The sequence below is a fragment of the Phyllostomus hastatus genome, unplaced genomic scaffold, assembly GCF_019186645.2.
Source record: "Phyllostomus hastatus isolate PE091 unplaced genomic scaffold, TTU_PhHast_1.1 phas_contig_29, whole genome shotgun sequence".
NCBI classification, from domain to species: domain Eukaryota; kingdom Metazoa; phylum Chordata; class Mammalia; order Chiroptera; family Phyllostomidae; genus Phyllostomus; species Phyllostomus hastatus.
Window position 1 is genome coordinate 39,496,158 of NW_025333835.1, and position 22,798 is coordinate 39,518,955.

The 22,798-nt window shown below is 43.5% G+C and overlaps 1 protein-coding gene across 2 annotated transcripts in view; it reads left to right on the forward strand.

Annotated features, from left to right (window-relative positions):
- The window catches only part of GPC6 (glypican 6), a 1,006,549-nt gene that overhangs the window by 914,270 nt on the left and 69,481 nt on the right, over nucleotides 1–22,798 (forward strand). For both annotated transcript variants that reach the window (XM_045839077.1, XM_045839078.1), the window contains exon 6: nucleotides 750–893. In XM_045839077.1, coding sequence (XP_045695033.1) covers nucleotides 750–893 — 144 coding nt within the window. The remainder of the gene's footprint in view (nucleotides 1–749; nucleotides 894–22,798) is intronic.

The following is a 22,798-nucleotide window of genomic DNA, read 5'->3' on the forward strand; positions in this document are numbered from 1 at the left end:
CTTTAATCCTGCAAGCATTGTATGAAGTAACTATTACAACTGCTTTCGAAAGAAGCGTTTTCAATGCAATAGTCCTCCCTCATCCATGGGGCGTATGTTCCAGCACCCCCCGTGGACTCCTGAAACCTCAGAGAGGTACCTAATCCGATGGATACTGTGCTTTTGCTTACACGTACATGCCTTTTCACTTCCAGGAAGTACTTTATGGCTTCTCTTTAGCGTATCTGAATTGCCATATTCGAATCACTGCTGGCGTGCTATGAGGCCATTATTAAGTAAAATAAGGGTTACTTTAACACAAGCTCTGTGATGGGGAAGCAACAGCGGATGGTAACCAAGTCAAAGGCAGAGCATCACCGTGTTCAGACTCCGCTGAGGACATGCATGCAGGGCAACTGTAAATTCTGTCACTCTGCTCATGCCTGCAGTAATGCACAGGAATCTATATGGGGCTTACACATGAATTTCAGTGAGGGAGCAAATTCACAAAGACGGAATCCATGGATAATGAGGACTGATTGCGTTTGTTGAAAATAAGAGTGTAGGCGTATCGTCAGTCACTCTGTACGTGTCCAGGTAATTCTTTCTGTCCGATTCGTGGTTGGGTTTGTTCACGTGTCAACATCAGAGTCCACTGAAGTCAGGTTTTCAAGAGAAGCGTGAAAACCGTTACATCACATGCCTCGGCATCTCGATCTGAGGCAGAAACTCACTGTGCACCTGTTCTGACTTCTCACTGTGTCTTCCAGGTCTTTCAGGGATGTGGCCAACCCAAACCTGCCCCAGCCCTCAGATCCGCCCGCTCTGCTCCGGAAAATTTTAACACACGGTTCAGGCCGTACAACCCCGAGGAAAGACCGACAACCGCAGCAGGCACGAGCTTGGACCGGCTGGTGAGTTGTTCTCTGGGACTGATGGCCGCACGGCCGCTTCCTGTCACTGAGGTCATTCCTCAGGACGTGAGGGGGAGAAGCTGGTTGTAAAAGTCATCTCATTTTTATATCTGCTCCTGGTCTTAATTAGAATGTTGAAAAGTAATGAGAGTTTCCTTTTAGGTCAAGAATTAGATTATTTAAGAAGTCTTAATCACCATTAATCCACTCATGCAAAGGCCAAATTTTCAGCTTCACATTTCCTCTGAAATATTAATTCGAAGACGAAGTTACTAAATCTTCCAGTGATATAATTATACAATAGCATCTTTCTTATTCATCTGCTTTAGTTAGTTATTCCATTATGATAGTAACTTTATTATGAATTCTTATATGTAAAGTTTCCTGTTTGAAAGACCTGCCATTTTTGTTTTGGGCAAGTGTGTGTGTCTTTTAAAGTTGGACTCCTTAGAAATGGTAATTCTGGTCCATTTAAGTGTGTGTCAGGGCATCAGATGATATATAGCATCAAAGCAATTTCCTTGGAGAATACAGTTGTAAACATAGTAAACACAATTTTTCATGTGTTTTAAAAGTCAAATTTTACTCTAAAAAACGAAAATCTCAATTTCAGAGAAATACCTCTTGGTTATTTTCAGTTCAATTTACAATATTTATAGTACTATAAGCAATTTATATCCCTGAAATATTAAGTGCTGTTAATGTTGCTTTGCCAATTATCTTGATGTAAAATTAGCAGATGAGAACCTTAAGGTCGTAAAATACTTGAACCACATCTGATTATGTCATGTAAACTCAGGTCTCAGTTCCCAGGTACGAAAATACTTTCATTAGTCACTGAAATAAATCACTTTATCATTTTAGTTAGTATTCTTCTGCAGTGTAGAACTCACAAGGTTAAAGTGGTTGAGTTTGGCCTCAAAGTACGTATATAGCAGCAATTCACTCCATAAAAATCAAATGTACTCACGATACAAAGGCCTATCCACAAAGTACCAATAGGAAGGGGTAAGTGGAATTGCTAACTACTGAATTATGTTATAAATTTATTACAGTGTGTTAGCGAATAAACCCTCCTCTTCCATGTAGATTTTGAAAAAGGAACTCTCTGGGTAATTGCTTCAGCCTCCTACTTTACCCTGACTATAGCTTTTCTCTATTCACAGTTTCAGGAAAAATTTAAAATTAGTCACCTCTTTCTTCTACTACACAACCAATTAGGTTTCTCCAAACAACGAGCCAGTTGTTTTAAAGATATGATGGTTTCATCAGACTATATTGTTTGGGGTTTTAATTTACAAATTCCTTTGTATGTCTAGAGCCTTGTAACCAGAAGCAAAAATGGTGAGTATGAGTTTGATCTTTCTGCCTTTTCATTTCCATTTCAGTTGGCTCTAGCTTAGTTATCAGAATAATTCAAGCGTTTTGGGTTTTTCATAAACCCTCATAGGGGAACTGGGACACAGTGAAGACCATAAGCTGAGCCTGTCGGTGACAGTACCGTATCGTGCACCCAAAAATCTGTTAGGAGGGTAAATCTCATGTTAAGTGTCCTTACTATAATAAATTAACATTTAAAACCAATTTGGGTATATTATACCCTTAATTAAAATTACACTGAATTTGAACAATTTAACAATCTCTATGACTACCAGTTAATTTCTTTCCCTTTGAAATGAAAGCACAGTTTTCTGCCCAGGAGAAATGAACGCACCCAGACACATACACTCAAACTGAAGTAGAGCAAGCAAAATACTTGTCTCAAGACAACAGTATTTATACAATTTAGCACAACCTAAATAGAGCTTCAACATTTTGAGAATTTCACATGATGTTTGAAATCTGACAGATAGGAAAATTTAAGTTTGAACCTTTTATAAAAGGAACTTTAACGGTGATGTCCAAAATACCCCAAATATAAAAGCCTTAAAGAGTGCTGGCAATTAGCAAACTGATGTAGGTACTTCTATTTAATGTGCTCCCCCCCCCCGAAATATATTTTAGTCAACATTTTTCTGAAAAGAATTAGTCGTGGTGACTCATGAACAAGGACCAGACCCAGTACACAGGGACCGGATTCCGTGTGTAGGAACTTAAGTCAATAAGCCAGTGTCATTCTGAAACGTCGCATGACAGCTCGTAGTGCTTTCTTCTCTATAGGGGTGGCTTGGGCCCTGTAAGGAAGAATGGCCATTTCATTAATTGTCTATTGAATTAAATTCCTATTCCTTCCTAAATGGCAAGAAGCAGCAACCGGTAATGCACAGCCAGTCATAAACCTACCGGGATTTACTTTCCCAGCCCCTGCGAGCAAGGGACTCTTTCCAGTCGAGAGGAGCTAAACCAGGTTATTCTTGAGATACACAAGCGAGACCGAGGCCGGTATCAGAATTTCGGTTAGCAGCCCTGGGCTCCCGCAAGGCTTCCCTCCCTTTGCGGATTCCACATGGCCCTGAATAGCGAGAAGGTAAAGAAGGCACCTGGGCCAGCCATGGCTTTGCGAGAGTCTGACACAGTCCTCTTCCAGGCGCGGGCATCAGTGAGCTCTCCCGATGGGCGTGCTCAGCAGCGCAGCCCCGTTCATTCACGAGTCTCGTGCTCCCCACTCCTGTTCGAGTTTTCCCCCGAAACCACGATGTTTAAATGTTTATGAGAAGCACGTGCCCCCGAAAAGGAGAATAACTGGGAAAGACTTCTAGTTTCTCTGAGTGCTTCAGCAGAGAACATGTTTCAGAGGACAGCAGAGAAAGAACATTTCAGTCACTCCGCCCCTTTGACCAAAGTGGAAATAACTACAAAGGTCTCAGAGAATTTCTTCTTCACTACCATTTAAAATTAGTACCTGGGGTATTAATTTCATATCAGTTGGTAACCATTCTTATACCATTATTATAAAACTATTTTGAAGTGAACTGATAATTATGGGGTTTTAGAAATACAGCTCCTAACCCCAAGCAGAGTAAACTGCTGCTGAAACTTATGTAAAATAATTGAAAACCAAACAAAACATCTTTTAAAAATACATCTCTTCTTCTGTTATATTTAACCTCTATTATATTGATAAGGAAACTTGTAAATCCCTTTATGTCTCTAAGAAACATTTCCACTTGTTCCTGTTTAGTGGAGGTGAGAGTTCCATTACTCTGCAGTTATATGGACATGAAAAGTAGTTTAGATCATCAGTAGCTTGCAGACATAACTCCCCAAGTGTTATTATCCAGTAATGAATGAATACACTTGTTAAATTGACCGTGATGGAAAGCTGACTCATCGGAGGATATCTTAGTCCTTCCTGCCGGCAGCCACGGCTTCTTGGGGACGTTCATATCATAGGCTAATTTGGTGAACGGCCCTGTCCCACCGTCGCGTGCCTCCTGTTACGAACACTCCGCCTGGCAGTGCTTCTGTCCCCGAAGGGTGCGATGATGTTTAGTTAAATAGACCAGAGGGGATTATTTATTTGCCTGAAGGAAGAGATCACTTCTCTTCCTTTTGTCATAATTTTATACCTGGTGAATTCTCTTAAAGAACTTGATGTAAAACGATGACTTTTTGAAGGTCTTCACGGGAAGCCCAGAGTGTAAAATAAATCAACACAAAACATCCTGATTTTTAAGATCCAAGCGCACAGAAGTATTTTGGGTTATCCTCTGTAAGAGGCACTTAGTTGTACAGCTCAGGACACTAGCACACAGCATGCTAGGTGGTCCCTGGACCCGTAGGCACAGGGGGTGCCTTCCTTATTCCAGCTGATCCGTTAGAGCAAAAATGTACTTTAAATTTTGTATCTTAGAGTAATGTATTTTATCAAAGTAGACTAAAAAACAAAAATAAAATAAGCAGACTTGGAATTAATTCATCAAGTTGGTGATGCATTAGACCCATGAATCTCCAGTAAGTATCAATATTGTACTGTATGTGCAGATGGTCTCAAATATGCTGCTGTTCGATCAGAGGGAGTTTGGGGGGCGGGTAGGGGTGGAACGCCAGCCTGCCGAGCTAAACGTTGTACCTGTGCTGTGCTGTGATGTGTAGAATAATCTCTCTCTCTTTTTCCTTTGAATTTGTTTTCCTCTTGCTTCCCAGAGGATTGTGTGGAGGACAATGCAACATAGTGTAAGCTCTGGTCTTCTTTTTCCTTCTCTCATCCCCATTTGTCTCTGTAACGGTCATCCCAGGGAGTTCATGAGCATTCCCACCCCCACCTCCTCTTTGCAAAGTGCCCAGGGAGCCCGCTGAGCTCTGCTCTGCGCATGACCAATGGCTTTAGGAACTGCCTCTCCTGGGATTTATGGTTAACAAACCATTCGGTATTCTTTCCCCACGCGAGGTTTTCAATCTCAGCTTTGTGCAAGACTAGCACTTGGTGGCTGATTTAAATTCTACCTGAATGTTCAGACTTTGTGTAGTCTGCCTGGAAAATTAGTTCTTCCCTGATAGGATATAGACTGAGCAAACGTAGGCTTATCGTTGTGAGTACAGGAAACCCAGAGTTTATTCTTGTATTACCATTTTTTAATTACTGTGTTATTTTCATATGAACAACTATAAACCTACTTTTTGCCTCCGCTTGTGTATGGCTTCTTCTCTTTGTGCTGGGCGAGGTAACTGCCTCATTAATAATAAAAACAAACCGGCCTCAGTTCTCGTGCATAAGGAGCTAATTTTCCCATTAACTGGGACATAGAGAGTTTCGAGGGGTAAGAAATAGTTTATGCTGTAAGTTGTTTATTCTTTTCTATCCCTACCTGAATTTACTGATAGCACTGAGGAAGGGAGCACTGGCTATTTTTTACCTCAAAGCCTTTGGGATTGGAGCTAAAGATAAGAATGCCAAGGCCCTCTCACCTGACTGTGCATATTAACCATAATAATTAAAGAGCAGAGTTACCTAACCTGATTTTTCACAATACCTTCCACGATGGTAATACCCTGTGATAAAGACGTGCACCCTTTGTCAAACCACGAACAGACGCAAGAGAGAAAGCAACTCGCACCTGACGGCACGTGCTTCTCTGCACAGCACGCTTGTGACGTCAGGTGTCGCAGGTCAGCCTGGCCCTACGTGCAGGTCCTGGCAACGCAGGTCTCAAATTGCTCCTTTAAAACTCACTGAAAAGGAAGTTGTCCCCCGAGTGGTGCCCCCGTTCATCCCGGAGGCGTCTGGGCCCAGGGCAGTTTGGAGGAGGTGAACAAGTGAAGAGGTGAACTGCAGCAGGAATACTCTAGAAGGAAAGACCTTGAGGAAGGAACAGGGGAAACAGGAAACTTAAGGTCGCGGGGTGCTAAGTGGGAAATGGGAGGAGACAACAGCACGGGTGGGACCAGCCAGGGGTCCAGGAGTTTGACCCAACTGGTGTAATGGGAGAGGTGCCTCTTCCAAGAGCATGTGCCTGCCGTTCCCAACGCGTTCCCTTGGTAAGCCCAGATTTTCCAGCGGCTGGGCCAGTGCGATCTCCTTGTCTGAGGGCTGTGATCCCTGTGGCTTTCCCCCAGGAGGATGGACTTCCTTGACCACATGAGAATGAATGTAGATCATGATCTCGCCCCCCACCCCACCCCACCTGCTGGACTTCCGGACTTGCCTCCTGTAATATTCTGGAACCTCCGTGCCCCTCCCCCAAAACAGGTGTCTGGGATGGGATATGATTCTTCCAAAAATACAACTTCTTAAATTTATTGTTATGCCAACAGCAAAAACGTTATTAATATTATTGCATAGAGATTTAAGTACTTGCAAAATAGCGAGATAGGCACTTTATTTTATTGTTTTGAAACAAAAATGGGCAAAGCAACTCCCCATTCTGGCATCATTTCCTGCCTGATGATTAATACAAGTTTCAGGGTAAAGTGCCGGTCATAAAAATGTTCTTCCGTGCCTCTTTGGGGCCATTTTGGTGTGATTTAGGAAGTCTTGGTTGTGAGGATTCAGAAAACGGTTGTTCGCTTTCAATTGCCATGGCATTTCATTGTCACCTCAAAGGGTTCTGCATCCGGCTAGGTCCCCGCTTTTGCATTTCAAAAGGATGCCAGGCTGTGTGTTAAGAAGCTGCTTTATTATCCCGAGCCCGAGCCACTATTTTTGGGTGAGACTGATATTTCCACCTTGACACAGACACACGCGCGCACATCCGTCTGTGCTTGGCCCGCACAGAAAAAAGTAAAAGCTCAGTCACAACAGTAGACCCGAATCTCCACTTTAATTAGTTTTCTAGAGATAAATGGGTCAAGGCCAGACTGGCTTTCTGCCTCCGCTGCAGTGGAATAAATTAAGCTCCATCCGCCCCGGCAAACAAGCGGCTACCGCTCAATCCACTTCAGACTGCGAACTGCCCAGTCTTGCCCGAACCTGCTTTATCTGTTTGCTGCAAAACCCCACTGTGCCACCCCAGTTTCATTTTCAGTGAACCCTGGGTTATAACAGCAGCAGAATCCAGTGAGCTCTCCAAGCAGGGAGAAAACACAAAACATTAAAATCAATCCACCCATCTCATTTGGTCTCGGTTTCTGGTTTCTGCCCTTCCACGGGCGACATTAGCAGCATGTGGGAGCAGAGAGAGTTGCCCGACCCAAGTTTCTTTCCATTTAGAAGGCTTGTGGTTGATGGGGCCTGAGTGGCAGCAATCACGAGCCACACATATAAAATGATGGCTTATCTCCAGGACATTCTGCATATTCCATGGGCGTGAAGGATGCACACGTCTCATTCAGTGGTACGCACTGTTGGGAACCAGGGTGGAATGCCTACTCCTTAGATGGAATTTTCAGCTCACACCCAGTGGACAGTAGACTATTGTTGCATCCTTGGGAAGCTATTATTTCAGGCATATGGAAGATTAGAGAAAGTAGGAGGAGCGTAGATCTCTCCTTGAGCTCAGGCAAGGTTGCGTTTCATTGCATCAGGTTGTATACCACAGGGAGACAGAAGAGAGATAGTCCCGCTGGCTGCAAAATCCCTGGGAGATGCTGAAGCTCATTCCACACCACTGCTTTAAGACACATCCAGAGAGTCATGTGGATTCTGACAATAAAAATAAAGTCATGCCACACATTTTAAAATGGGGGAGCTTTCACATACCTTCTGTTATGTATAAGGGGTCTGAAATCATTGGGGGGGGCAATTTTACCAACAAAACCATTTGCAGCTCTGTGGCAAACTTTCCTTTGTTCTCAGAAACATTGAAGCAAGAGCTTTGCTGACCTCTGACTGTCATAAAAATGAAATGTTACACGTTAAGACCCCAAAGATGGCTATATAGATTTTACATCTATTTTATGGCATGTTGATATGCTTATTGTCCCCTTCAGACTTGAAAATTTCTTTCAGAATTCCTAGACTTCCACTAAACCCAAATTGACACATTATAGGTAACAATCGGTCGACAAATGAATTTATGTTCTTTCCTGTCGCATAGCACTGAAGAAAACTACATACCATGTACAATATATGTGATAGCATGGTGTTAGTGCCGGCATTATCAAAAAGACAAGAACCACCCTTTGTGCAAAATATCACTTATCAAAGCAATTAGACACTCCAGGTCTCCTCAAAGGAATGGTATCTGGAGCAGAGCCTCATGGAACGTTCGCATGCGGGAAAGAGGAATTTGGTTTTGAAATCTGAGACAGACTACCCCGACAGAGAATAGGTGCAGGGTATATTAACCAAGGATCGCCACTGACCAAGTGTGCAAACTGAAGTCCGCCATCAAACAGCTCATTTTCCCATCTTACGCCAGAACTTTTTGCCCATAACTTGAACAAATTATACAGAAACTTTGTTGTCAATTCTGAGTGGGTCAGATGAGAAAAAAAAAAGTCCATCTGAACACTCATCCACACCTTTGTCCTTCCTCCAGCTCTGTAGCAGGTGCTTGGGTAAGTTGGGTCTGCAAGCCTGAATAGCCAAGCCGTACCGCACTGCTCAAACCGTGCCTTTTAAAATATGTGTTCAGGAGAGGTATCGCTTGACACAGACCTTTTATGAAACTATTGAACAGCTTAAAGAATATTCTCCTTGTCCTGGGAAATCTGCAGTAATTTTTTCTCATAGCTGTCTGAGACATTCACACTGCAAGTCCCAAATGTGGTGTTCACGCTTTTGAGAGATAGAGCTGAAGGCATGAGATATTTTATAAATACTGGTTTTGATGGATTTGCTGTATAATCAATCAGCTTTTAACTGGCTCTGGGGCCCATGGAATACATTTTAAAGCTCTGGGAATTTGGCTATTCCCATAACACACTTGGGCACTCTTTACTGCTAGCAGTAAACCTCAGGCATAAACACTGTGGCGAAAACCAGATGAGAAGAAACCTGTTTGAGTGAAAATTGACTTCCCTTCATAAATGTTAAAGGTAGAAAAATAGCTGCAACACGCAATAATTTTTACTTAATAATCGCTTCAGCTCATTTCTGGTCATTATCATCAAAGGCTCTGACTTCATGGGTATTTTCTTACTAAGAGACTGGCCAAGCTATTTAAAAATAAAAAGTCCAGTTGACAATAAATGAATGAAACAGCAGCTACAATACCACCACATTTCCTGGCTAGCAAATAATTTTGGGGAAGTTGGGTTTGTGTAATATCTTTGGAAACTTTTCTAATACTGTATTGATCTGGACAAGCCAAGCTAGGCATTGCAGTGCCTTAAAAAAAAATCCAAATGGCTTACAGCCACACAAGTTTATCTCTTGCTTGTACCATGTGCCTGTTTTGGGTTGGCTGTCGGTGGGCTGCCCACAATCGGTCACCCTCGGTCTGATACCTTGGGTGACAGAGCAGCTATGATCCAGGGCTTCGTCTGTCATAGTGGGAGGGGACATAGAGGATGTGGCAAAGTGGCTATTGAAGTCCTCACCTGTAGGGGGCACAGCACACTGTTGGCATCTCATTGGCCAGAGCAGGTCACATGACTGAGGCTACTACGGAGAAGACAGGGACGTGTGCCCCTCTGTGTCTCCCACAGAGTGGAAATGGACATATTAGTGAGGAATAATATTGTCAACCACGAACACATAGGACCAAGGCAGGATTTTTAAATAAACAAAAATCTGTTTCATTACTCTCTCCAAGTTACTTGAATAAGAAGGAAAAACTCTATTATTCACTCAGCAAACATTCGCTGTGCACTAATAAGAGTCAAATATCGGTGAGTCAAAGAGCTCACAGCGCTTTGGGGATGACAAACAAAGCTAGCTATAATATAAATGAAACCAATTTCTGGTAAGGATTGCACTTAGATTTTTTTAGAACTCTAGGAGAAATCTAAGCCCTTGATATAAAGGGAGTGTCTACATTGCGCTAGAAAAGCAGCATCACTTTCCAAGTTGATTTTAGCATGGATTTCACCTGCTTAAACTTTGCAATCTATCAGAAGTCAACCAGAGCAAAGGAGTCCCACCCCCAAATCTTAAGACCGTATCTCAGAGGAAGCTATAGAAGTTCTTGCCAATGAGTAGAAGAAAAATGGCAATATAAAAGCAGAATGAGCAAAGGCTTTTTTATTACCGGCATTTCAATGTCTTTCAGATGCAGGCAACACATATTTTAAATGAGGCTTCGATATTGCATGTCGTGAGTGCTGCTCTTGGGTGGTTTGATGTCATGTTTGCTCAGGCGAAGCAGTTCTGCTCTTCTCTTTTCTGGGTCTGCCTAGTCCAAGCAAGTCAGACTGTTCTCCTTCTCTCTTTTATACATCATCCTTTAAAAATCACCAGGAATTCAGATGCTGCAACCCCCCTTGCCTCCTTTTACAATATCGGTTTATTTCTGATGGTTCATGAAGGAGAGCACTTTTCGCAAGTTACTCGGGGAAATTGCACGGGCTGACAGCAACAATGAACTTGCTGATTGGGGAGAAAGTCCCAGGACAGCGTGCGCCGTTTGGTGTCCGCGTGGACTTCAAAAAACAGTCGAACTCCAAGTCAGCTGGAAGAAAAACGACGATATAAATTCATAAGTGATGTATTATGCCATGGTGCAGGAAAACAATGACTTTGTAAGTTTTATTCTAAGGGATTTTGTCCTCACAAAGCTCCCCAAAGCGGCCTTCATTCATTTCCGTCAAGAACCCTCGGCTCTGCACTTGAAAAACCTGAGCATTTCCGTTGCCTGCTCTTGGCAGCAACTTGCGCCCTGGACGCAAGGGGTGAACACAGAGCAGCCGGGCCAGGTTGGGAAGAAACCATGCGGGCAGCAAACCGCCCTAACTGACCACCAAAAACCCAGAGGCTGTGTTTGGTGCGAGGCCTGTCCTCATGAGCATGTTTCCTGTTACTCAGGAAAATCAAATCTTCTTTATTCGAGAGTCTTCAAGGGACCAGAAATATTTCTTTAGGGTTTTTGTGGTGAGGGCACAAGGGGAAGGAACTTCATTCTCAAATAAATAAACTAAAAATGTCTCTACAGGACTTTCAATTTTTTTTTAATTTTTCTGTTCCATGACTGTGGAGGATGAGAGGTCAAATGAATCTCCAGGAATATTTTTTGCAGGAGCTGACTTTGGATGTCTTTGATCAGTGTGTGGCCAGGAAGTGGCCTGCATGTGATGTGTGTGATGGTGTAGTTTTTCATTAAGATACACTTGTTGTGACCAATAATGAGTGAACAACCAGAGATTGTTAGTGATTTATCAATGGCAGCTGAAGCATGATACTTTCATATACATGTCTGTGATTCATTGCTACTTTTTATTTTTTCATTTTATTTTTTTTACATTTTTTAATTGTATTTTTTCCATTACCATTTAGTCTCCTTATGATCCTCTTCCCTGCAACAGCGTGGTCATTGTTGTCTGTGTCCATGGGCCCTTTTTCCTTTTTGCTCCATCCCTCTACCCACTACCTGCCCACACCCCCTCAGCTGTTGGCCTGCTCTCCATCTGTGAGTCTGTCTCTATTTTTCTTGTTAGTTCAGTTCATTCATTATACTCCACATAAGAGCGAAATCATATGGTGTTTGTCTTTCTCTGATTGGCTTATTTCACTTAGCGTAATGTTCTTCAGGTCGATCCACGCTGTCGCAAAGGGTAAAATTGTCTTCTCTTTTTTTTACAGCTGAGTAGTATTCCATTGTGTAAATGTCCCATAGTGGTTTTATCCACTCGTCTACTGATGGACACTGGGGCTGCTTCCACAGCTTGGTGATTATAAATAACGCTGCAGTGAACATAGGGGTGCTTATGTTCTTTCGAATTAGTGTTTGGGGTTCCTTCAGATAAATTCCCAGAAGTGAGGTTGCTGCTTTTTAAAATTCAGAAACACCCAGTCGTTAACAAAGTGGGACCACCTCTTTCCAGTTCTTTCCCCACCCTTACAAAACACCCCGCCCTCAGCTTCGCCCTCCCTCAGAGTCTGGCCCCCACCCTCCGCTTCCTGGAAGATGGGGTCAGATGAGCTTTTCCGAACAGTCTTCCAATCATATATATTTCTCCACTGATTTTTTTCTAGTGGCTGTTCAATCAATTACTGAGAGAAGTATTTCACTCTGCAGGAGGATTCATCTGTTTCCTCTTATAGCTCTATTTTTAGTTTATATGGTTTGAGTCTGTCTTTATAAGCACAATTTTACTTTCCTTGAAAATTGACCCCCTCATCGTTATACAGTGATCCCTCTTCTCTAGTAGTAGTTATTAGCCTTCAAGTCTGTTTCTTTGTGACATTAACAGATTCTTTTTGGTTAATCTTTGAAAGACATATCTTTTTTTATGTCTTCAATTTCAAACTTTTTGAACCTTTGTGTTTTAGATGTACCTCTTATGAATGTCACATAGCTGGATTTATATATAAATCTGGACTAACAATCTTCATATTAAACTGGAGCATTTGGTGTATTTAAATGTACTAGAAATGCTGATATAGTTGTGTTTATTTCTTTCATCTCATTTTGTGGTTTACATTTGTCTCATCTTTGCAGTCTTCTTGTTCTTCTTTCAGATGAATTGAGGATTTTTTCTCATTCCACTTTCATCTTTCAATGTTTAGACTCTAAATATTTTTATTAATTTAGTGATTACTCTTAAAATTTTATCATGCATCCTACGTTAACAAAGCCTGTGTTTAATTAATCAATCAATATCTTTACCCTTAACAAAAAACCTTAGAATGTCTCAATTCTGATCATTCCTCTTCCACATTATATGCTATTATTATTGGAAAATTTAATTCCATGTTGGCCTTTTTAATCTTACCAGGTTTTGATTATTTTTTTATTTCATACTAAAACTTTTTATATACATTAATAACATTTTACATATATTTTGGTTTTCATTTCTTGCATCAAATCATCTAGCAGGATTCACCTTTCTTGTTCTAGAATACATATTATGAAATTTACTTTACTGGGAGTTTTATTTGAAAATATCTTTGTTTTCTATCATTCCTGGAAGACATTTGTTCTCAGTACATAATTCTAGGTTGATGGTTATTTTCTCTGAGTACACTGCTGCTTGTATTTCTCTGTTTCCTGGTTTCCACTGCTGCTGTTGAGAGGCCTGCTCCCGGTCAGTATTTTCTTTCCAGCTCCTTTGATGGTCTTCTTTGCTGTTCTATAATGTTACTAAAGGTATCTGCCTATTAATTTTTGTTTTTATTTATTTTGCTTAGGACTTGTTGAGCTTGGTGAATCTCATGATTAGTCAGTCTCTCATGATTCTGGAAAATTCCAAGTCATTAGCCCTTCAAGTACTGCTTCAATGTATTGCTCGCTCTTTCTGTACTCTTATTACAGAATTGATGGGACTTGTTAGACTTTCTCACTCTGTCCTCCATGGCTATTAACCTTCCTTTGTTCCTTGCTACATTTGGAATAATTTATTTAGCTCCACTTCTCAGCTTATGAACTATCTCTTCAGGTGTATTTACTTTGCCATTAAACCCATCAACTGAGTTTTGAACTTCAACAATTATATTTTTCATCTCTAATATGTATTTGGTCTTTTCTCAGATATGCTTTACCCTGTGTTTAATAGTATCTTCCTCCTTATTCAGCAATGGCAGCTGAATCCTAACTTTTCTATCTTTAAACGTATGTAGTTTAAACTTTGTGTCTGAAAGTGGTAATATCTGAAATATTTGCTGGTCTCATCCGGCATCTCTGCTGGGTCTTGCACATGGTGCTTTGTTTCCTTTTATATTATATTTGTTTGCCTGTGGAGATTCGGGGAAGCTCATTATTCCTTGGAACTTATAGGCTAGAAAGTCTTTGTGGTCTGTGGTGCAGAGTATATATATTTCACTCTTACACTAAGGATCCCCCCCCCACCCTTGGGATTCCAGCTCTCTGTGGGACAGGCTGGTGGCCTTAGGGAAGTGGTTCACTTCATTCTTCCGTCCTCTACCCCACCCTGCATACCAATTAAAACCAAAACTTCAGGACATTAGGGTCCAGGAAATGTCCTTAGGTCAAAAGCTAACTTCAGTATTCTTGTTTTCTTTTCTGGGTTCCTTTTTTTTTCCTACATAGTTTTTTACCTTAAAGGATTTCTTACTTTCTTGCCAACTCATCAATTCCTTTAAAATGTATTTCCTATGTTTTATGTAGCAGTGTTAGTCAATTTTAGCTGGAGGGTCAGTCAGAGGATCTAGTTTTCTGTACTCAAGTTAAAAGGTACAGAAAAATACACCCAGATAACCACAGAGCAACTTCCTCCACCAGCTACGTGTTTAAATCTTTTGACTGGGAGAAGCATCATAGCGTTTTGGATCAGAGCACTGCAGGTTATTGTTGTATTTTTTTCTCAGAACTCTGTTTCTAATACATATTCTAGAATATGTATTAGATAATAATGCATATACTAATAATACAAAAATAATACTATTTTGTTGGGCCTAGAATAGTTGCTTGCCCTAACCACATCTTCAAATGTTGGTCGTGTTCTGGGTCCATCCTTAAACTTCCAGTCTATAAAGTCAGCAGCCCCGTCCCAGCAACGGTGGGCTTCCCCACCCCGGTAACGGCAACGCCTCTCCAGCCTGAGCCTGCTGACCCTCCCACCAAAAGGCATCACGCATGACTAGACCTACTTTCAGCAAGTCAAACTCAGGTACACCCTCTCACCTTGTCTCCTTGTGGGCACCTGGAAAGATCCATCTTCTACGTTCAGACCCAGAGAGACAGGACAAAGAGAGTGGGAATCACAGTGGGGGGAGCTCCCTGGAACATCTCGGGGGGAATCACTGGGAAATGCTTTTTCTGGGCCATGGGGCTCACATAACTGCTCAGCACCATTTAGCCAACTGTGCTGTGGAATATGCTGCTTCAGGCTCTGGTGATTAGTGTGTTTTCAACCCAATGAAAACACGTATTTTACAGCATTGCATGAATAATACTAGCAACAATAATAAAAATAATCAAATTAAAAACATATGAAAATATAAACAAAATTCAAAATAAGAAAATTAAAATAATGTCTCAACACCATTTTCCTTAAAAAGAAAAAGGAACTTTTGGAAGGAGACGCATTTGCCACGTTTGCAGACGCCCAGGGGCTGGGCTCAGACAAGCCGCGGTGCTGTTTCTGCGCACCGTCCTGCTGTGCATTGCAGAACCCAAGTGTTTTAAGCTGACCTTTTCCTAAACAGAACACTCAGAAATCTGCCCAAACCTGGACCCGATGGGCTAATGCTAATACATGGAGACTACGTAATATATGCCTGCTGGATAGACTTGCATCGCACGTAATATTTCTTTCATTCATTCATTCATTCATTCACTGCCTCAGACAGAGGGCAAGCACGGGCCTCAGAAACCTGCACCCACAGGAAGCAAACAAAGACGAGGGGAGGGGGACAGAAGCCAGCCCCATGTGGTTGAGTGGTGTCAATCACTGACCTTACTCCCCTACCTCTCCCAGCCCATGGAAGGAGAACACACCACCCACCAGGTTCATGGCTCCTTTTATTTCCACCTGCTCTGCAGCATAGGTGCTGCAGCCAGAGCTTCGGGGTCACACAAGAAATGTTTGCTCAAAGCTCTGGCTGTGTGATCCTGAGCAAATAACTTAACCTTGGTGTCATACTCTCTGATCCATCCAATGAAGGGAATATGCATGACCCTGCTGGGATGATGGCAGCAGCTGACGCACACCGGGCTCTTAGCTTAGCCAGTGTCTGCGTGAAGCTTAATGATGACTAATATTATTGATCATAATAATGATAACAATAGATGAAGCATGGCCACTGTTATTATTCATCACAAACAAGAACAATATCTCATTTCAAAGATCTCAGTAATGGATCGGCAGATTGGCATTAACACAAAGCCTGCAGGTAAACCCCATTGCCTCAGCCCTTGCTCTTTACGGAAAGTGGCTGCGTTGGCTTCGTGCCTCAGCATTTATGGAGAGCAAAGGCTGCCTGCGCAAGCTTTTCTTTGCATCTTGAGGACCAGAAGGATGAACTAATGCTGGCTTCCTCATGGTTGTCAAAGAAAGTCAGCCCTGAGCATCTCAAGAAGGCACAGCCACAGAGCACGGTCACAATGAGAAGTCCCAGGGTGAATGCTGGGGAAGCTGATAAGAGAACTGAGTTCTCTGAAAGTATTTGGGGAGCGTGCCGCCAACCGGTGGATGAAAATAACCTAGAGGAATGATGGAGTACAGAGAGGCGAGGGACTCGCCGCGTCTCCAGTGACTCATGTCCAAAAGGCGGCCGGTCCCCACCGAGGATGGCCGACAGCCACTGAAAGCTTTTTTCAAACACATGCAGGCCAGGAAGGTAGAAATCCTGGCAGATGACATGAAAAACCCCAAATTAGGTGGCTGAATCAGAGGCAAAGACAAACAGTATCTGAAATAGCCTTTCTTTTTTCTTTCCTCCTTTCTTTTCTTTTTTCTTTTTTATTTTTTATTTTTGGAGCTCATTGGAAGGTGAATGCAGGGACGAGTCATGAACAGCAATGGCACTGTAAGATGATCGGTGCTGAGAGAGTAGGTTGGACTGGAGGCCTGACAAGCGGTAGGAAAGGGTCTGGTAGCTATTTTTACATTCCCCCACCTCGGCTTCCTCCACAGGAGAAGGAGAAACCGGCACAGAGTTGCTCAGATTTTCCCCAGTGCCGGAAGCCAGCACGAGGACTCGGGTTCCTTACGTCCATCCCAGATTCATGGCCACCAAATTGTCCCACCTGCCTGTCTTACAAAACGTAGCAGAGTTCTAGGTTGAAGCAGGATCTGCTTTCCCGGTTAAGCAAGGAAGAAGGGCCCCCATTCATGGAGTGCTTTCGAAGAGACAGAGGGTTTTCACGTATCTTACCTCCTTTGTAAAGGCTGCAACCACTGGAAAGAGCTATTTGATGTTTCCCTGGACGAGACTTCCAGCGCCGGCTTGCTGTTGTCCCAGGGGCTGAATGTAACACTTCTCCTGGTGTCTGTGACATTTCTGCTGCCATCAAAGGGCAAACAAGAGGCGAACCAACACTTCAGTGGGTTTGCTGCTATTTCATCTGTTCTTTGTTGCCCTCGGTCAGTGAGTCTTGACTTAATGTTGTTGATAGCTTTCGGGAAAATGACATACACTGAAACCAGTTTTATCATAGACCTATATAATAAGAATTAAGTTCCTATTACACCTCGCCAATGTTATAACAAAACAAACAATGCTTTTCAAAGATCTATTGTAGCTTCATAAGATCCCCTGTTTGAAAAAGTAAAGAAGAAGGAAGGGAAGCAAGTGTAAGTGAACCCAAAAGGCACTGGAGAAAAAAAAGGACTTTATTCAGGTAACAATTTGCAAGCAGCTTTCTGCAGAAACCAAAAGTGTGCTTGCTGGAGACAAAGGAGAGGTCCCCTTTTACAGAGACCTTCTCCAACCACAGTTCCCATTGCGATCCATTTCGTGTAAATGAGGTTTCCAACTTGCAGAGTTCCGACTGGCCCCAGCCATGCAGGTCTGGTTGGTTGGTGTAGATGGGAATGAGGATACACTTTGCACAGTTGCGGTCGGCTGGGACAGGTCTCAGTCCCGTGGTCGAAGCTGGGGCTCCCCTGCAGTGGTTGACGTAGATGCCTAAACAGCGGAGGAAGCCGAGAGCTCAGTCCAAGGCTCTTCCTTGTATACGGAGTACATGAGGGACCCCTGTCTGCAAGTGGCTGCTAGGCTCTTACTATTCATAAAATTTGGACCCCCGTTTGACCATGGGGAATCTATCTCAGCAGATAAATTCCTTCTTGGGGTTCACATCAAGTGAATCTTTCTTCTTAGGGAAGAGGGAGGGAAGGAAGGAAGGAAGGAAGGAAGGAAGGAAGGAAGGAAGGAAGGAAGGAAGGAAGGTAGGTTGGTTCATTCCTTTCTGACACTTACGGCTATTTCTGGTGCCCAGAGCAACTTCCCAGAATTCCACAGTGGCACCTAAGAGAGCTTTGCTCAGCCAAAGGGAGGTGAAGAATGGATCTTTCTTGGTGAAAGGCTAGGGCGGAAGGTAGTGGGGTCTGAATGGCGATTACTGCATGTTTCTAGAACATAAATCAACTATCCTCCTAAATGTTCTTTTCATTACATTGCTGGTATCTTCTCAAAGACTACTTGCTGATTATGGGACTTAAGGTCTTCATTGTATATAAGTTCTTCCTATATGTACTATATAGTAATAGTATTAGCAGATAAATTATTTTCGGTTGAACTCGTGACTAGGAGTAAAAGCTATGACTCTGTTGATTTAAAATAAGAGGCTTTCATCATGTTATTTTAAATGCTTGTGGGAATTATATAGAGTCCCTTCAAGATTACTAGCTTTTGGCTAAAATCTTTATTACGTAGTTTTGTCTCCTGTGTCCAAATCGTTGCACTCTCTTGAAATGCAACCAGCAATTTTTCAACCCTTTTGAATCATTGTGATGCAAAGTGGATTGTGATCGATCCACAAGCACCAGTCAGGCCCGGCTTTGGACTGGCTCCAAAAGCAAGACTGTTTGTGCCGGTAAGCGGAGTTAGAGGCAGAGAATCCAGAGGCCTGATCCTTTCACTGTGCTGGCCAAGGCCTCCCTCCTCACCACGAACTTGGACCGTCCTCCCCAAGAGGGTCATAGGAGAACTGAGACAGCAGCCAGCCGGTGTGCAGATTCGCCGTCGCTGTGAGAAGCAACAGTTGAAGACACTTGCTCCACATTCCAGGATGCTGAGAGTTGAAGGGACGGGACGTTCAGATCCATCTAATCCAGTGCCCCCACTTTACTGGTAGGGATGCCCGAGTCCTGGGTGATGAAAGAACGGATGCAAAAATCACACTAGCTTAGGGCTAGCACTTGGTGTTCCAACTTTGATTCCAGTAATACATCCAGCAATGCATTTTTAAAAGTAATGTCACATTGGTTGCATTAAACTTGTTTTTTAAATTCTATTTTATTCCACTAAGACCAGGAATTTGGAGCATGAGATACAGATATATATATATATATATATTCTAGGATAAGGAAAAGCCACAAGATTACAAGCACAAAGAAAAAGAATGTAACATCAAACTTGTTGAATTCACTGCCTCAAAGAAGGTAGAGTTCTTTTTTCTCTGAGTAGTTTTACTTTCCAGAGAAGTGTTAGGTTCATTGCAAAATGAAGCAGAAAGTACGGAGTTCCCATATACCCTGTGTCCCCACAATGCACAGCTTTCCCCGCTTTCAACCCCAGGCACCAGTGTGGCGTACTGGTTTTGCTCTTTGTTTGTTTGTTCATTTGTTTGTTTTACCGAAAGTCTGTGCTCTTTGACCAACTTCTCAATCACCCCACCACGAGTCCCTGAAAACCACCATCCTACTCTCCGCTTCCATGAGTTCAAGTGTTTCAGATTCCACATATAAATGAGACCACACGGTATTTGCCTCTCCCCGTCTGACTCACTTCACTGAGCACAGTGCCTCCAGGGCCCTACGTGCCGTCCCAAAGGACAGGATTTCCATTTTTCTCGTGGCTGCAAATATCCCATTTTGGGTGTGTGAGTGCGGACATAAGCACATGTCACATCTTTATCTAGTCATCTGTCGCTGACGGACACTTAGGTTGTTTCCCTGTCTACTCGATGGTGAATAATGCTGCAGCGGACCTGGGAGTGCAGGTGTCCTCAACACCCTGGCCTCATTTCCTTTGACTATATACCCCGAAGTGGGGTTGCTGAATTATACGGTAGCTCCATTTTTTAAAGAACTTCCGTGCTGTTTTCCAGGGGTGGAACCAATTTGCGTCCCCACCCGCTGTGCACAAGGGCCCCCTTTCCTGCACACTCTCGCCAACAGCCACCTTTCTCTTCCTGCCGTCCCCATCCCGACGGGTGCGAGGAGATCAGAGCGGTGCCCTCGTTACAACCGATGAACCGCCCTTGACCCTCCTGTCCATCCAAGCTGATTGTGCTTTAGCTAGCAAAAGGAATTCCATCCCAAGTGCTGCCATTTTGCCAGAGACAACACAGAAAAAGCACTAGAACGTTCAGTGAGTCCTTCCAACTTTCTTCTTTCAGCTAAAATGGCAGGGAGGGAAGAGCCAAGCAGATGGATAAAAATAAAGGAGAAAATCTCTAAGACGCTTTCCAGTTTGCACGCACCAGCACGCCGAGAGTCATGAGGACTGAGTCGGAACAATTCAGCCCCTCTCCTTATTGGAACACCTAGAAATGCCAGCTACTACCCTTGTTTCGTCAACAACGACTTTCTCAAGGGACTTTGGTATTTCTCATTTAGCATCTACCAACACCAACGTGAGAGACCAAATATTCTCAGTATATCTCCAAGACTCACAAATACCAAAGTGTAGAGAGGAGATTTTGTAACGTCTTTCTCCGCATGCACAATCCCACGCATAATTTTCAAAATAAGGGCCCACTGCTTTCGCTCGGAGCCAGCTGCTTACACGGCCCTAATACTGTTTTACTAGCTGTGTTTCTGGAGATGTCTTTCCCCTCTGTGTCAGCAAAACTGCCCTGTGGACGGGGCCGGGGACCATTGGTGTCTCATGGAGATGATTAATTACTGAGCATCTCCCACAGATGGTTTCGTCTTCCCAGTGCCGCGGGCCTCCCCCAACCCTTCTTCCAGGGACAACACTCTCCACACTCCTCCTCTCCCGTTCCTCCTTCTGAATTCACAGTCCTCCGTGGCTTTCTCACTGCTGTAGCTTCTCTCCTGGAACTCTAGGCCGCAGCACAAGACAAAAAGGTGTTCTCAGATCATGGTAAATAAATTTCCTGCAGTGTGAGCAAAAACAGAAGCAAAACATTGTAACAATGCTAAGCTTTGGGCGGGGGGGGACATCTACTTGCTGAAATAACACCTCACTGTGACCTTGGTCCCCTCTTCCAGCTTCTTATTGTTACAGTAATACTGGATGGTCACATGGATGGAAAATATATTCAAAAGTGATTGGGGAATGTTTCGTGGGGGAGGGAGTTTTTTGCATTTGTTTTCTGGGGTCTTTTTTTTTTTTGCTTTATTGATGAATGCTGTGACAGGAAGTAAGTGGTGCACGATCATTGCTTCCTGTACTATTGAATCTAAGTGCAGTCATTTCACATATTCCTCCCTTTCCTTAAGTAACTTCAGTGCCTCCTTTTCTTAAGACGGAGGAGGTTAGCTGAGAAGTCTCCTCAATGTGAGAAGCACCCGGGCCACACCGCTCCCTTGGGAACTTTGAAACTGGCTTCTGCACCCAAGCATACTTCTCCCCCTGCCCTTGTGATTTTGTTGGGCACGACAGTGGCTCCCTTTCCTGCAGACGTGCTGCAGAGCACACAGAGAAAGGGAGATCTGTCGTGCTGCTGTCATCTCAAAGGACACTCCGCTCACCAGACCAGCACTTCTGAAGATGCAGGGCCTGGATCACCTACGTCAGAAGCTTATTAACATGCAGATTCCTAAGGGCAACCGTGAGAAGTGGGGTGGCCTGATGCTGGAACGGATGGCTGACCTGGGAGTCAGGAGACCCAGTTCCAGTCCACCGCCTGCCCCCCTGCATGACTGTGTGACCTCGGACAAGGCAGTCCCCCACCTTTGTAAAGTGAGGGTGGTTGGACTGCAGTGCTCCTTTGGACCCCTGGAGTGATGCAGCCGTGAGCTTCTGTGGAATGTGTGACCCCACGAACACTGACCAGTGGGTTGTATATACACTTTGAAGCTCCAAGAGAGAGCTTTGTGCAGCTGAAAGCCCAGCTGAACTAAGCTGGTGAGACGCTTCCCACGGAAACGGGAGCCCTCAAAGTTTTATGTATTGTTCAGAAAACTCTGCTTCATGCCTTGTAAGGCAGGATTCATATTTCTTTGTTGTTCTAAAGTGAGTTGGAGAGAGAGAAAAAGAAAGAAGAAACAGAGAGAGAGAAGGAAAGAAAGAAAAAGGAAGGAAGGAAGGAAAGAAAAGGAAAGGAAAGGAAAGGAAAGAAAAGAAAAGAAAAGAAAAGAAAAGAAAAGAAAAAAGAAACTAATTAAAATGTCCATAAGAACATTCCAAAAGAACAGAGCAGAGGTGGTGGGGGTGGGGGGGGGTCGTGCTTGAACTTCAGCCTCTGAAGACATTTGGCAAAAAACTGAGCTCTCCCCGTGGGTTCGGTGTTCTGGATTTTCACATGAGCTCATAGCGTTCCCAGGACCCGCCAGACCCTGGGCCCCGTGCTTCCTCCACCTAGAAGGATGCGGTTCCCAGGAGCGAATCTGCACCTCTCAGTACCCTTTGCAGCTGCCATTTGCTTAGCCTGGGAGACAGCCAATTCCTCCCTCGCAATTCCGCTTCCCCTGTGAGGTTGGATGTCCCAAATTACACAGCCACGGTCTTCACCAAGGGTAGGATTATGCTCCACAGGCTCTGCAGAGAGTCAGAAAATGGATCTGGTCTTGAACAAGCAGGAAAATGTCATGGAAATCCGAGTTTTTCCCCCAAGACAAAACAACCTTTCACTCACATTGTCAGATTGAATGCATTTGGGAGACCCGGA